The sequence below is a fragment of the Acinonyx jubatus genome, chromosome D4 (assembly GCF_027475565.1).
Source record: "Acinonyx jubatus isolate Ajub_Pintada_27869175 chromosome D4, VMU_Ajub_asm_v1.0, whole genome shotgun sequence".
Classification (NCBI taxonomy): Eukaryota; Metazoa; Chordata; class Mammalia; order Carnivora; family Felidae; genus Acinonyx; species Acinonyx jubatus.
The window spans coordinates 1,976,533-1,989,889 of NC_069391.1; the positions used below are offsets into that span (position 1 = coordinate 1,976,533).

The 13,357-nt window shown below is 59.2% G+C and overlaps 1 protein-coding gene across 4 annotated transcripts; it reads right to left on the reverse strand.

Annotated features, from left to right (window-relative positions):
• Nucleotides 1-2,165: 2,165 nt before the first annotated feature.
• On the reverse strand, nt 2,166-6,279 carry LOC113596844 (beta-lactoglobulin). Of its 4 annotated transcripts, XM_027051787.2 has the most exons (6): nt 6,037-6,279; nt 5,422-5,555; nt 4,490-4,563; nt 4,178-4,291; nt 3,411-3,506; nt 2,166-2,761 (listed from the first exon to the last, which is right to left on the reverse strand). In XM_027051787.2, the coding sequence occupies exons 1-6, from the start codon at nt 6,187-6,189 to the stop codon at nt 2,736-2,738; spliced, it is 597 nt and encodes a 198-aa protein (XP_026907588.1). In that variant the 5' UTR covers nt 6,190-6,279; the 3' UTR covers nt 2,166-2,735. The 4 variants fall into 4 exon arrangements, with proteins under 4 accessions (XP_026907588.1, XP_053060366.1, XP_026907587.1 ...); XM_053204391.1 differs by having other exon boundaries at nt 4,178-4,563; XM_027051786.2 differs by lacking the exons at nt 2,166-2,761; nt 3,411-3,506 and having other exon boundaries at nt 3,882-4,291.
• Nucleotides 6,280-13,357: the final 7,078 nt, after the last annotated feature.

The window sequence follows — 13,357 nt, forward strand, 5'->3', positions numbered from 1 at the left end:
GAAGCTTTTCTTTATGGGACAAGAAAGAGGGTTAGATAGCGTCAGGCCTGAATTGTGTCCCCCAGTTCACATGTGGAGGCCCTGACCCCAGCACCCCAGCACATGACTACCTGGAGACGAGGTCTTCACAGAGGTGATGAAGTTACGGTGAAGTCACAAGGTGGGCCCTGACCTTTTGAGACAGGAGATCGGGACACGCACACACAGAGGGGCGACCGTGTGAGGACACAGGAGAAGACGGCCGTCTGCACGCCAGGAGGGACGCCTCGGGAGGTAACAGCCCTGCCCCGCCTGGATCTCGGACTCCAGCCTCTAGGACGCGCGGGATACGCGTCTGAGGTTTGAGCCTCCGGAATGTGGGTCCGTGTGACGGCCGGTGAGCCATACAGTGAGGGTTCCCCCAACGGCAAATAAAACACTGAAATCCTGAGGATTGGTCCCCGGAGTAGAAGCGGGGGGCTGGGAAGGCAGGCACGAGGCTGCCGGCTCGTCCCCGAGTCCACCTGGGGCCAAGCCCCGTCCGTGCCCTTTCGACCACATCCTGCCACACCCACTCCTGGGTTTCACCGAGTGGCTCTCACACAGAACTCTGTGAATGTCTCCAAACGGAGAAAAGAGATGTTCTGTGAGCCACAAGCCCCGCATGCATGACACTTAGCGTTAGCGATCTCAGGTCAGGCCTGAGAGGGGGCCGTGCGGTTCAGTACCTGACTTGAGCAAACTCGAGCGTTTCCCCGACTGGTGGGCAAGGCCGGGGGTCTTACTGGAGGGGCTCTAACCTCCCTCTGATGACATCACGGCATTGGAGACACCGTGAGTTCCTTGGCTTCTCTGGGACAAGGGCAGGTGAACGTGTTCATGCCTCAAAGTTTCAGGCCCAAGAGCAGGTCTGTCCACAGGACACAAAGTCCAGGGCCATCTCTCCGAGCAAGCGCGAGCACCCCCACACAGTGGGCGCTGACTCAGCTGTGGAAAAAATGGAATCTTGCCGATTTGGTAAGTAAAAATAGCGTATCTTTCTCTGGGATCCTTATGATGTCAAAGCTCCTTTTACGCCGTAGGGACGGGCTGTCTGTGTGTGTGTGCCACTTTTCTCACATAGGGGCCCCGGTCATAGGCTTGGATACATACCTTCACAGATGTGACGTGAACCCTTTATCAAGCTTGTCGACGACATTGAGTTCAGGTTTATGCGTAATTTTGGCGAGGATGGTTTTGATGCGCGGAAAACATAATTACCATCTTTTCCCTTACTATGTGTGGGGTAGGATCTCATCCCATCCCATCCGTAGGGTAGGATGCATGGGGTGGGATTCCATCCCATTCTTCCACACAGTGTAGAACTCTCAAGGTTTCTTGCTTATTTGGAATCAATCAGGAATTATTTTGAGATAATGCAAAGAGTTAGATATCAAAACTTATTTTTTTTCTCTAAATATCTTGGCCATTTCCCCCAACAATGTTTATTGAAGAAATAATGCCCCTTAAGACAGGCCCTTTGTACACCACATTGAGTTATTATACTTGTTAGGGTTCGTTTCTTGATCTTTCTTCTGTCCGTGAGCTAACTCCCCACAATTGTAATCGCTGTACGTTCATATTTTGTTAGAATAACACAGTATTTGCATGACTTCTCTGTCAAACATTTCAAAACTTTTGTTCCTTTTAGATTCTGGTTTGCAGTTTGGGGTAAGGATCCCACTGGAACGTTGACTGGATTGCTCGGATAGATAGGTTAATTTGAAGATTATTAGATGTTTATGACGTTGAAGGACTCTGCGGGAATATCCCATATCCGTTTACTCAAGTCGTTTCTCAGCGTCCCAGAGTAAGGATTTAAAAATTTTTTCTCCCCATCCGTTCTGCAGATTTCTTGCCGAATGAGCAGGAAAGCATCGTGTTTGAGCACCTGTTCGTCTCCAGGGGCTGAGGGAGCCACAGCCAGACATCCGCGCCGGCGGCCAGCTCGCCGTCGTGCCGGCCTCACGTGGCCGTGGATGTTGCCTTGCTGCGAGGCGTGGGTCTGGGAGGCCCTGTCTTTGCCCAGGGCGTATCTGGGGCGGGATCCGGTCATACCTGTCTCTGGCATTTCCAGACGGTAAGTATGGAGGCCCCTGACCCAGTTTCCTGAGAGCCTGCCCTGCAGCGGGTGGTCCCCGGCTCACCTGGGCAGAGGGGGACGCCTGCCATCCGGGCACTGCCCTCGTAGTGGCCTTGACTTCCAGGGGACGGCGCTGTCTCATCTGTGGTGCAGGTGCACGGGCCTGTGTTGACCTGGCTCCTCTGGGGAGCACGGGCTGGTGCTGCGCTCACTCGGCGCCCTCTGACCTGGGCGGGGACTCGTCGCATCGGCTCACGGGGCCCAGGGCACCTCTCTGGAGTCATCCTAGCAGGACCCAGGTGGCGGGAGCAGGTCAGAGGGTACAGTCCAGCCCCTCGCAGGGTCGTGTCCCTGAAGGGACTCCACAGGTGGCCCCATCCGCCAGACTGCAGTGCTGTGTTCGCTGTGGCCCAGACTTCCGGGGGCCACCTGTCCCCTCCTAGAGCGTTCTCACGCCCCTGGGCCGGGCCGGGAGAGGCTGGGAGGCGGACAAGGTGGGGGCCAGGCCCAGGCCCAGGCTGGAGGGTCTGCCTCGGGGGGTTGGGAGGCACCGGAGCAAGCAAGGTGGGGGAAGCGGGGAGAGGCGAGGGCAGGGGGCAGGAGGGCCGGGCAGGTAGCCTCGGGCGGCCCTGACCTAGGCTTCAGCTGGGGGACACCGGGCTGTGGAGGGAAGAGAACAGGATGGGGATACGCCGAGGCTTTGTCCGTCCACTTCGAAATCACGTAAACATAGCTCGCAGCCCGTCCCTCTCTGGGATCACCTTGCCTTCTGCCATCCAGCACCCAAGGCAGCCACGTCCTGCCATGGTCCCGGGGCCCTCACTTTGACCCCCAGACTCCACGACCCCGCCTGCCCCTCAGCCAGCCCCCCTCGTGGGTGACACGCAGCACGGCCGTGCTCCCCTGCTCTGGGCTCTCTTTTCCCAGCAGATCAGTGAACTGCCCTGTCCCCGCTGCCCTGTCCCTGTGAAACCGCACAAGGGCTGGACAATGTGTCTGTCTCATTCTATCTACGTGCATCGTGCCCCCCAAACAGCCTGGCCTGTGTTTGTTGATGGACTGAATGACGCACAGGGAAGGGAGGGAGAGGGGCCCTGCTGTGTGGCCTGGGCCTTATTTCTAAGCCTCTCTGAGCCTCAGTGTCTGAACCCACGGAATGGAGACGGATATTGTGCCCGGGTCACCACGTTACAGGGCGCCCAGCGCAGGCCCGCCCACATGGGCCCCGGAGAGGCTGGCCGTGGTTTTCTGTGCCCTGGTCTTATGCTCCCAGCGCGGCCTGGCGTCGGGGAAGCGTCCACGCACTCACCATCGAGATTGAAGACCGGGGCTTTGTGCAGCCGGAGCTCCCTAACGTACTCCAGGTACTTCCCCAGCCACGTGGGGTCCCCGGGCGTCGTTCTGGCTGGAATCACAGGGTCGGGTGGGGGCGACACCAAGAGCCCACGGGCCCCGACCTTTCTCAGGGCGCCCCTCCTCCTACCGTCTGGCTGGTTGCCGCGGTCTAGCCTTGGGCCGCCTCCCCCCTCCGAAAGCAGGTCCACTCTGGGCAGCCCAGGTGCAGCCCTAGCCCCTCGGGGGAGGGTCCCCGGGGGTCCTCCCTTCACCCCGCAGCCTGCTGCCTGCAGGACCTGGCCTCCCCCTCCCCACTGCCCACCCCCTGGGCTCTGGCTCTGGTGGGGCCCATCCCCGGGACAGCCCCTCCCCTCCGTCTGGTCTGGAGGACAAGGTGCGCCCCCCTCCCCACGAAGCCCACCCTCCACACCCTCCCACCCTTCTCCACATGGCACTTCCACTTTCTGGAGCCTGATGTGACTCTGGCTTTTAGGCTCATAGGCTATCCCCCCGGCGAAGACAGGGGAGGGTTTCTGCTCTGGCGCAGTGTCCCCGCTCCCAGGACACAGGCGAAGCAGGCGGGAGATGGGCTGGATGAATTCCTGAGGGATTGAGCGGTGCGGGCAGGGATGCCCGACCTGAGGGGCGCCCACAGGGGTGCGGCTCTGAGTGGCCAGGGAGCCGCTGGCAGTAAGCACGGGGCCCGGCAGACGCCCGGGGTCGGGGAGAGCCACCACCTACCCAGCAGCGCCCACAGGCTGGTGACCTCGCCGGCATCCTCGAGGCGGACGTAAAGAACGAGGTTACTGTAGTCGGTGCCGACGAAGCAGACGTGCATGCTATTGCCTCCCTCCCCTGTGGGAGACCCCGGGCGGTGACAGGTGAGCCCCCTCTCCTCCGCCCCCAGACCCATCCCCGGGGCAGCGCTGGGCACCGGGAGGGCGTCTCCCTCCGGCACGGTGCTTCCCCCGTGACCCTGGTGCAGGGCATCAGGCGTCCCCTGCCCTCCCCTCGCCCAGCACGGCACCCGGGCCGGGGGCCTGGGCCACTCACAGGAGCCTTGGAACTGGCCTTGGAGCCCAGTCGGGTGGACGGTGACGTTGACTCCTTGGCACACGCCCTCTCCTCTGGGGAAAGAGGAGGGAGCGTTCCGGGGTCACGGCCTCTCCCTGTCTACTGGCACTGGACGGTGCCGGCTTGGGCTCTGCCCCCGGGGGCATCGGAGGCGCCCTGGCTGAGGTCCCAGGTGTCCACCTGAATCCCTCAGCTACCTGGGTTCCCGAGGGTCACCCAGCAGGGAGGAAGAGGGTGGGCCCCTGAGGTGCCTGGACGGGGCTAGAGGGTAGGAGTGAGGAACCAGGGGCTTCCCGGTTTCTGGAACGGAACCAAAGCCCCCAGGACGACTTGCACCTGTCTGTCCTTGGCTCGGAGCCTCCGGTCTCTGGGTGGGTGGCCTGGTCCTGGCCGTCCCCGGTCACCTGGGCTCCACACCAAGACCAAGCCTTTTTGGCCCCCTGCCCCCCGGTCTTCCTTTCTCACCTGGGGTGGGCGGGGGTGGGCTGGGTACCAGCAGACCCTGGGCTGCACAGGCCAGCGCCGTGGTGTCTGTGGCCCAGCGCAGGCAAGGATGTGGCTCTCACTGTCGTCAAGGCCACCGGTGCAGAGTGTTGTAAGTGTCTCTGGGTTCAGCACGGCTCGTCACCGCTGTAGATGTTCCTGACCAACTGACCGCGGTGCTGCCCCGGCCCCTCCAGCTCACAAGGCAGGAAGGGACGCCGGCGGCCGAGGACCGGGCCCCGTGTGTCTCCCCACGGCCCCTGTCGTAAAGCTTTGGGGGCTTCTGAGGTGAAACCTCCTACCTCTCAGGACGGTCTCGAGCCTGCAGCTCGGTGCCCCGTGTCCCTCTGGGTCTAACCCCTGGTCCTTGTCCCCTGGGAGGCCCCTGGGAAGACCACCCCGTGAGGAGCTGCAGGGGCCACACTTACGTCCAGAACAAGACGAACGTCACATCCTCATCCCGGGTCCAGATGGAACGGAGGCCGAGCCTCAGGGGGTCGGCTGGGGAGACCAGGTGTGCACGGCTAGAGGCCAGCTGGATGGTCAGCCAGCGCCCCTCCACCTGCGGGTGTGCGGGGGGGGGGGTCAGCGTGGGGGACAAGTGGCCCATCCCTGTTGCAAATGCCCTTCCCTGTCAGGCTGCCCTCTGGGTCCCCTGGGCCCCTTCCTGCTGCCTCTCCCTTCCCTGCCCCCTTCAGCTCCTCCTGTGTCTGGTCCAGGCTCCGTCCTCTGTTGGCCTGGACCTGGGGGGTGGGGGGGGACTGTCCTGGGGCCACCACCGAGGCCCGGGGTTGCTCCTGCCAGCCAGCACCAGCCACGACCCCCGCGGTGGTGGGCAATGGGCAGGTCCCTTCCCGTCCCAAGGGTGACAGTGCTCAGCTGGGTGCCCGGTGGCCTGGGCAGATGCTGGGCCTGGGCTGGGGACGCCCCTGCCCCTCACGTGGCCTCTCTCCTCGGCTCCTGCTGGTGGAGTGCCACCACGAGACACCAGGACCCTCATCCCTGTCCCAGGGCCGAGCTGGGACCCGACCCGGCTCGGTTACCTTCTGGGCATTAAAGCCTGGCTGTACGGGCACCTCTTCTAGTGTCTGCTGGGCACAAGCCAGGCCCAGGCTGAGGGCCAGCAGCAGGAGTGGCCCTCTCTGGGGGACCATGACCGCGGGGCCCAGAGCAGGGAGAGGCCGGGCAGCTCCCATCCCTTCCTTGTATGTGTCCTCCAGAGGCCGCTCGTCTGGACACCTGCCCTGGCCAGTCCTCCGTCTGGCCCGGGCCCCTGAGCACCCAGAATGCCTCCCACAGGAGGACGTGGCCTCCTGACACCCACGTGTGTCTGAAGGGTGTGAAGGGTGTCATCTGACCTGGGGGGCGGGTGCTGTCAGAGTAGTTTACCTACATTGCTGGCTTCCTGGAGGCGTCGGCTCACCCCAGGGCTTGGCTCCCTCCTCCCGGTCTGTGCTCCCCTGGGGGCTCCCACCTCCCAGTCCTCCCTCCTCCTGGCCTGTGCTCCCACTGGGGGTTCCCACCCCCCCAGCCCTCCCTCCTCCTGGCCTGTGCTCCCACTGGGGGCTCCCACCCCCAGTCCTCCCTCCTCCTGGCCTGTGCTCCCCCTGGGGCTCCCACCCCCCAGTCCTCCCCCCCCCCGGCCTGTGCTCCCCCTGGGGGCTTCCATCCCCCAGTCCTCCCTCCTCCCGGCCTGTGCTCCCCCTGGGGGCTCCCACCACCCAGTCCTCCCTCCTCCCGGCCTGTGTTTCCCTGGGGGCTCCCACCTCCCATTCCTCCCTCCTCCCGGTCTGTGCTCCCACTGGGGGCTCCCACCTCCCATTCCTCCCTCCTCCCGGTCTGTGCTCCCACTGGGGGTTCCCAACCCCCAGTCCTCCCTCCTCCCGGCCTGTGCTCCCCCTGGAGGCTTCCATCCCCCAGTCCTCCCTCCTCCCAGCCTGTGCTCCCCCTGGGGGCTCCCACCACCCAGTCCTCCCTCCTCCCGGCCTGTGTTTCCCTGGGGGCTCCCACCTCCCATTCCTCCCTCCTCCCGGTCTGTGCTCCCACTGGGGGTTCCCAACCCCCAGTCCTCCCTCCTCCCGGCCTGTGCTCCCCCTGGAGGCTTCCATCCCCCAGTCCTCCCTCCTCCCAGCCTGTGCTCCCCCTGGGGGCTCCCACCCCCCAGTCCTCCCTCCTCCTGGCCTGTGTTTCCCTGGGGGCTCCCACCTCCCATTCCTCCCTCCTCCTGGCCTGTGCTCCCCCTGGGGGCTCCCACCCCCAGTCCTCCCTCCTCCCGGCCTGTGCTCCCACTGGGGGCTCCCACCCCCCAGTCCTCCCTCCTCACCTCCCACTGTCCCAGGGGGTGTGGTGGGGAGTGACAGCTGGAAGGCACATAATCCCTGAGAACAGCGATCAGCACGCCTGCCAGAAACCAGTTCCGGGTGACGTTTGTTCCTATTCATGACGAGCATGTCTCGTACCCAGCACCCCCTCTCCAACCCCATGGCCACTCGGACCAGGCCGCCCACCCCTCTCTCCCGGGACCCTCTGAGCTGCACGACCCGGCTGGCTGGATGCTGTCCGATGGCCACCCCCCTCAGTCTAGTCCACAGTGTGGGGTTCTTTCATGCCCTCCCCGCTTTTTCTAAGAAGAAAGCAGCCTTTCAGGGAGCTGTGCCCGCTGGAGTCAGGCCCTATGTGGGTCACGGCCGGCGCGAGAACCGGTCGGCCTGGGTTTCCCAGGTGGGGCTGCGGGATCCCCTTCCATCCGCCCTCTGGGAGCAGAGGCCACGCAGACGGGCACCCCCATCCCGGGGCTGTGAGGGGACGCCCCAGGGGCTGCAGGAAAGCCGGGGGATCCGGCAACCCTGGGCTTTCTGGGGACTCGGCCGGGCTGAGCCAGGTGGCTGGTGGGGCAGGGGATGTGATGTGTCGGCTGTAGTTTTCCAGGGGTTTGATGTCAGATACAGCACATGGGTGGGAACTCCTTCCGTAACTTGGGGTCCCATCCTTGGATCCGGGCCTGGTCTCCACCCCCAGGTGGCATTGAGTTGTTTCGGGGGTTAGGACCTCCCAGTCACACGGGAGGGCCAGAGTCCTGCTCCCAGAAATCGTCCTGGAATGCGCGCCCCCCCCGAAGTGGGCGCAGGGGTCCGGGGGAGAGCCGTGGTCCGGACGGCCGGGGGGCGGGTGTGAGGCCTGCGGGGAGCACGTCCCAGGCTGAGCTGGACCCCAGGGCCCGGAGCCCGGAGCCAGGCCGACGGAAGCAGCCTCGGAGCGTCTGACCTCGTGACAGAGCCAAAGACGGGCTTTACCCCTGAGCCCCAGACCCCAAAGGCGGGAAGCTTCTGGAGCCGGACAAGGGCCTGGAGGACAGCGATTGTGTCCGTCGGAAGGAGAAACAGGAGAATGGCCCAGAAACCCTGACCATGACGGGGCTGGCGCAGCTGCGGGCCACAGCCTGTCACTGAGCGGGCCTCCGGCACACTCCAGGCAGCCGCGGGCACAGGGAGATGGAGACTGTGAGGTTGACAGACTTGTGGAACTTAGTTCCCGTCTGGGGGCTCCTCACAGAGCCACACAAGTGACAGGTCACATGCTGCCCGTCCGTCGGAAAGGGTGGGCCGCCAAGCTGTGCGCTGGGGGTGGGGCTGCATGAAGGGAGGAGGGAACAGTTTCCGGTGGGTGGAACAGCATGTGTGAGACCCCTGAGGCAGGCAGGGGACGGCCGACTGAGTGAGGAGAGGTCCGAGCGGCGTGGGAATGCGGACGTTTGCTGAAGGTGCGGATGCTCCGTGAGGTCACCGAGGCCAGGTCGCAGGAGCCCCTGGACCACGTGCACAATGTGGATTTTGTCTGCATGGTGGCGGCTGGTGGAGGGACACAAGCGGGGTGACATTCTGGCGATGTTCCTGGGCTGTGAGGCTGTGGGGGTCGCCCGCTCTCCCCAAGGCCAGGCTGGCGGGGAGGGGGAGGTGAGCCCACGCGGGAGGCCAGCCTCCGAGAAGCGGGGCAGCCAGCCGGCCTGGAAGGCCGAGGTCAGAGAGAGCCGGGAACGGCGGTGTCCAGATGCATCACTGTGGAAGCCGCTCGCGGGGGGTGTCGCGGACTTTCCCGGAACGGGCTCTGTCCTGTCCTTTCCGAAAAAGCGAACAAACTTACGCAAGCTGGAAACGAAAACACCTTTCCTCTGGGACAGTGAGGACAGCGCACAGAGGCCCGGGAGGCGCCGGGGCGTGTGTTTGGGGGGCTAGACTAGACCTTTCCGTCCCTCTCTCCCTCCATCCCCCCCCATCATAAAGCCGTTGACATCAGAGGTCAAGGCCGGAGTGTCCGCTGAGCTCCGGGCCTGCTCGGACTCTGCCCCGAGGCTGCCCTTTCCTGTGGCCACCACCTCTCTTGCCCTGGGAGCCGCAGGACTGTCAGCCCCCCACCCCGTGGACAGGCTGCTGCTCTTACCATCATGATGCCCACCTGTGTCTGACGGGGGAAGTGCTGCCCGGCCCTGCCTTTCTGGGGCCCGCCATCACCCACAGACACAGCGAGACCACCAGCTCCTGACCACAGAGAGCTCACTCGTGCCTTCACCAAAGGAGTGTCCCCGCGGGCAACCCCGGGTGGGCCCTGGGATCTCAGGTGACAGCCCACAGCTCCTCTGGGCCTTCCTCTGCCCTGGGAGGGGTCTAGGGTGTGCATCCTGGGGTGGGTCTTGGGGACAGGACGGCCGTGCTGGACGGGACGGCAGGCACCTGGGCAGGTGATTCTGTGCTCACACACGATGGTCACCATGCACGCCTGGCCTTGGTGGCCCCGGGACCGTCACGGCCATGTCGGAGGCTAACCCAGAAAGCCCTGGTTGCTTAAACGCGTGGCTGACGCATCCTGGCAGACCGGAGATCAAGCCTGCGCTGTGGGAGCCACCGAAGGACTCTAATGAGAGTGATAGTCCAAAGTGGCTGCTTACGGGAGGGTTCGAGGGTGGCCTAGAGTTTCCCGAGTTAAGGTGCCGCAGGACGTTGGAGCCACTCGGGTAGAGTGTCCCGCCAGTCTCTGTACAGCTCGGCCCAGGGTGTGTTTATGCACTAAGAGGGCTCGGGTGCCACCAAGTGGCCATCCTGGGGACATCAACGCCCGTCACCACGGAGCCACCAGTATCTTTTCCTTCTGTGGGAGCAAATCTCTGCATTTGAGTTCAGTCTTTCCGATTTCAGAGTGAGAAAACCCACAAGATGTCTTGCTTAGCAGTGAGCTGACACTTTCCCCTTGGGTTTGAAACTACTCATTCTGTGCGTGCTTCAGCTCCAGTCCTGCTGATGCTTCTGGTAAGTCACTGATTTCCTCCTTGCATTAGGGTAACAGAGAGGGCGAGGCATCCCTCTGTGGCGACACCAGATCGTGCAACCCTGGAGGCCGATCCGTCATCAGTGTGGCTGGTGACTCCACCCGTGAGGTCCCGGAGCCACATGCCCCCTGAGGCCCCGGAAGACACAGCCCTGAGCTGCTCCTGAGCTTGGCGCTTAAGGCGGGAAACAGACTTCAATTTTTTTAAAGATAGGGACGAGCCACGGAAAGGACCACAACAGGGCTGTCTATGGGAGTGTGGGTCGTGGAGACTGGTGTTCTGTGATGTGGAAAACCTTAAATTTCCTCACTGCATCCAGCCCCTGGACAAGTCCCTGGGACAGGCAGAGTCACCGCCCTCTGGGAGCCCAGCTGCCTCGATGATGACACTTCGCTAAGGGCAAAAGGCGATCTTAGCTTAACCTCATCCCGACCTCCGGGATCCTGTAAGTGTCCTTTATCGCGTAAAAATCCCTTCGGAGACGTCCTTCACCTCTACCCCCCAAGATATAAGGTAGCAATCAGACTCCAAGCGTAAAGTCCCCTGATACGCATCTGAAAGGTCTCATGACTGAGGGTTTGCTAAACGGTAATACGTGGCCTTTTCCCAACAATAGTGAGCCCTCTCGGGGCCCTGGAAACCTTGCTCCCAAATCCCTTGGAGGCCTGTGCTGTCCTCAGCCCCCTCCCGACTTGGCGGTGGGTAAGCAGCCGCTTCTCACAGCTCTTCCTGCCCACGGACCTGTGCCCGTGCTTTCATAAAGCACCAAAGATGTCTCAAGAATTCTTTCATGAGACTTTTTGTCGCACAGGGTTTCGCGACTGTTTGCTCTGAACCCCAATATCTCCACATCCTTCTGGAGTGGAACAGGTGTCCCGTTGTCACAGCTCCCCACCCAAGCCCCGACCAGGCAGCTCAGCTGAAGGGTTTCTAAGGGAGCAGCTGACAATTAGGCGGAAAGTGGGCAGTAGCAGAATCTCCAAGGTGCCCCCCTGGCTAGTCGAGCAGAGCCGGGCTGTGATTTGGAGGGAAAAAAAGGCTCCTTCCTAGGAGGAAACTCAGTGGAGAATGAGACAAGCAGAGGCCACTGTGTGCTGGGAGCCTTGCCTGGGCTTGATCACAAATTAGGAAGGGTTTAGCCTGGTTTTAGGGATGCCCCACTCCGGATTTTAAAAACTGGAGTTTTAAACATTCTCCAGACAGCAAGGTCAGTTAGGTGTATCTGTGCGAATCTATTTCTGGGTCCTTTGCTCTGCTCTACTGATCTGTGGGTCTGTGCCTCTGCAAATACCACAGTCTTGATTGTTTGAGTTGTATCGTAAGATTTAAAATTGGACAGACTGTTTCCATTTTATTATTTTTTCTAAGTTACTTTAGATACTCTAGTACTTTGCCTTCCCATATGTATCTTAGAATAATCTTAACTATGTCTACAAAACACCCTCCTAGGATTTTGATAGGAATGGCACTAAAAAACGTATATCAACTTGAGAACTGACATCTCTGCTATGTTGAGCCTTTCAACTCATAAACACAGTAAGTCTGCTTATTTGGACCTCCCTTGGTTTCCTTTAGCAAGATTGCATAGTCTCCAACATACAGATTCTGTATATGTCTCATTAGATTTACATTGAAGTGTTCCACTTTTTTGGGAGTGATTATAAATGGTGTGCTATATATATCTATAACTTTTTTTGAGAGAGAGACAGACAGACCATAAGCAGGGTAGAAGGGCAGAGGTGGGGAGAAAGAACCTTAAGCAAGCTCCATGCTTAGCGTGGAGCCCGACTCAAGACTCCATCTCATGACCCTGGGATCATGACCTGAGGCGAAATCAAGAGTCAGACGCTCAACCAACCGAGCCACCCAGGCGCCTACAGTTAGTGCTGTTTTTTTATTTCCGTGTCCATATGTGCGTTGCTAGTATGTACAAATGTAATTGATTTTTGTATGTTTATCTTGTATCCTGCCACGTTGGTGATCTCATTAATTCTAGGAGATTTTGTTTTTGTTTTCATTGATTCCTTAAGATTTTCTACATAAATAATTGTGCCATCTGCAAATAGAGATACTTTCATTTCTTCCTTTAAGATCTGTATGTCTTTTATTACCTTTTCTTGACTTCTTGCCCTGGCTAGAGCTTCCTGCGCTCTGATGAATAAGAGAGTTGGGAGCAGGTGTCCTTGCCACGTTCCTGAGTATTCACCATCCATTCATCATTGATGAGAGTCTTCATCATTGCCCGGTAAGTACCACGTTTCTAAGTTTTATGTAGATGCCTTGATCAAGTTGAAGACGCTCCCTCTATTCCTACGTTTCTGAGTTTTTTAAAAAAATCGTGAAGGAATGCCGAATTTTGTCAGATGCTTTTTCTACGTTGATTGATGTGATCATATAATTTTTCCTTTTCCTTGTTAGCCTACTAATACAGAGGGTTACACTGATTGGTTTTCAAGTGCTGAAGGAGCCCTGCATCCCTGGCATAAATCCCACTTTGTCATGGTGTATAATTCTTTTTTTTACGTTGCTGAATTCCATTTGTTAATATTTTGTTAACAATTGCATCTCTATTGATAAGAAACATTAGGCTGTAGTTTTCCTTTTTAAAAAAAAATCTTTGTGGGCTTTTGGTATCAGAGTAATATCAGCTTTATAAAATGAACTGGAAAATGTTCTTTCCTCTTTTATTTTCTGCAAGAGGTTTTGTAGCATTCACACTAATTCTTTACAAATTTAGTGTCATTCTCCTGTGAAATCACCTGGACCTGGAAATGTCTCTTTGTGGAATTTTAAAATTAGGAATTCAATTTTCTCAATAGGTGTAGGGCTATTCAAATTATCTAGTTCATATTGGATGAGTTGTGGTAGTTTGTATTTTTCTTTTTTTTTAATTTTCTTTTTTATTTTTTAAAATTTACATCCAAACTAGTTAGCATATAGTGCAACAGTGATTTCAGGAGTAGATTCCTTAGTGCCTCTTACCCATTTAGCCCATCCCCCCTCCTGCAACCCCTCCTGTAACCCTCAGTTTGTTCTCCATATTT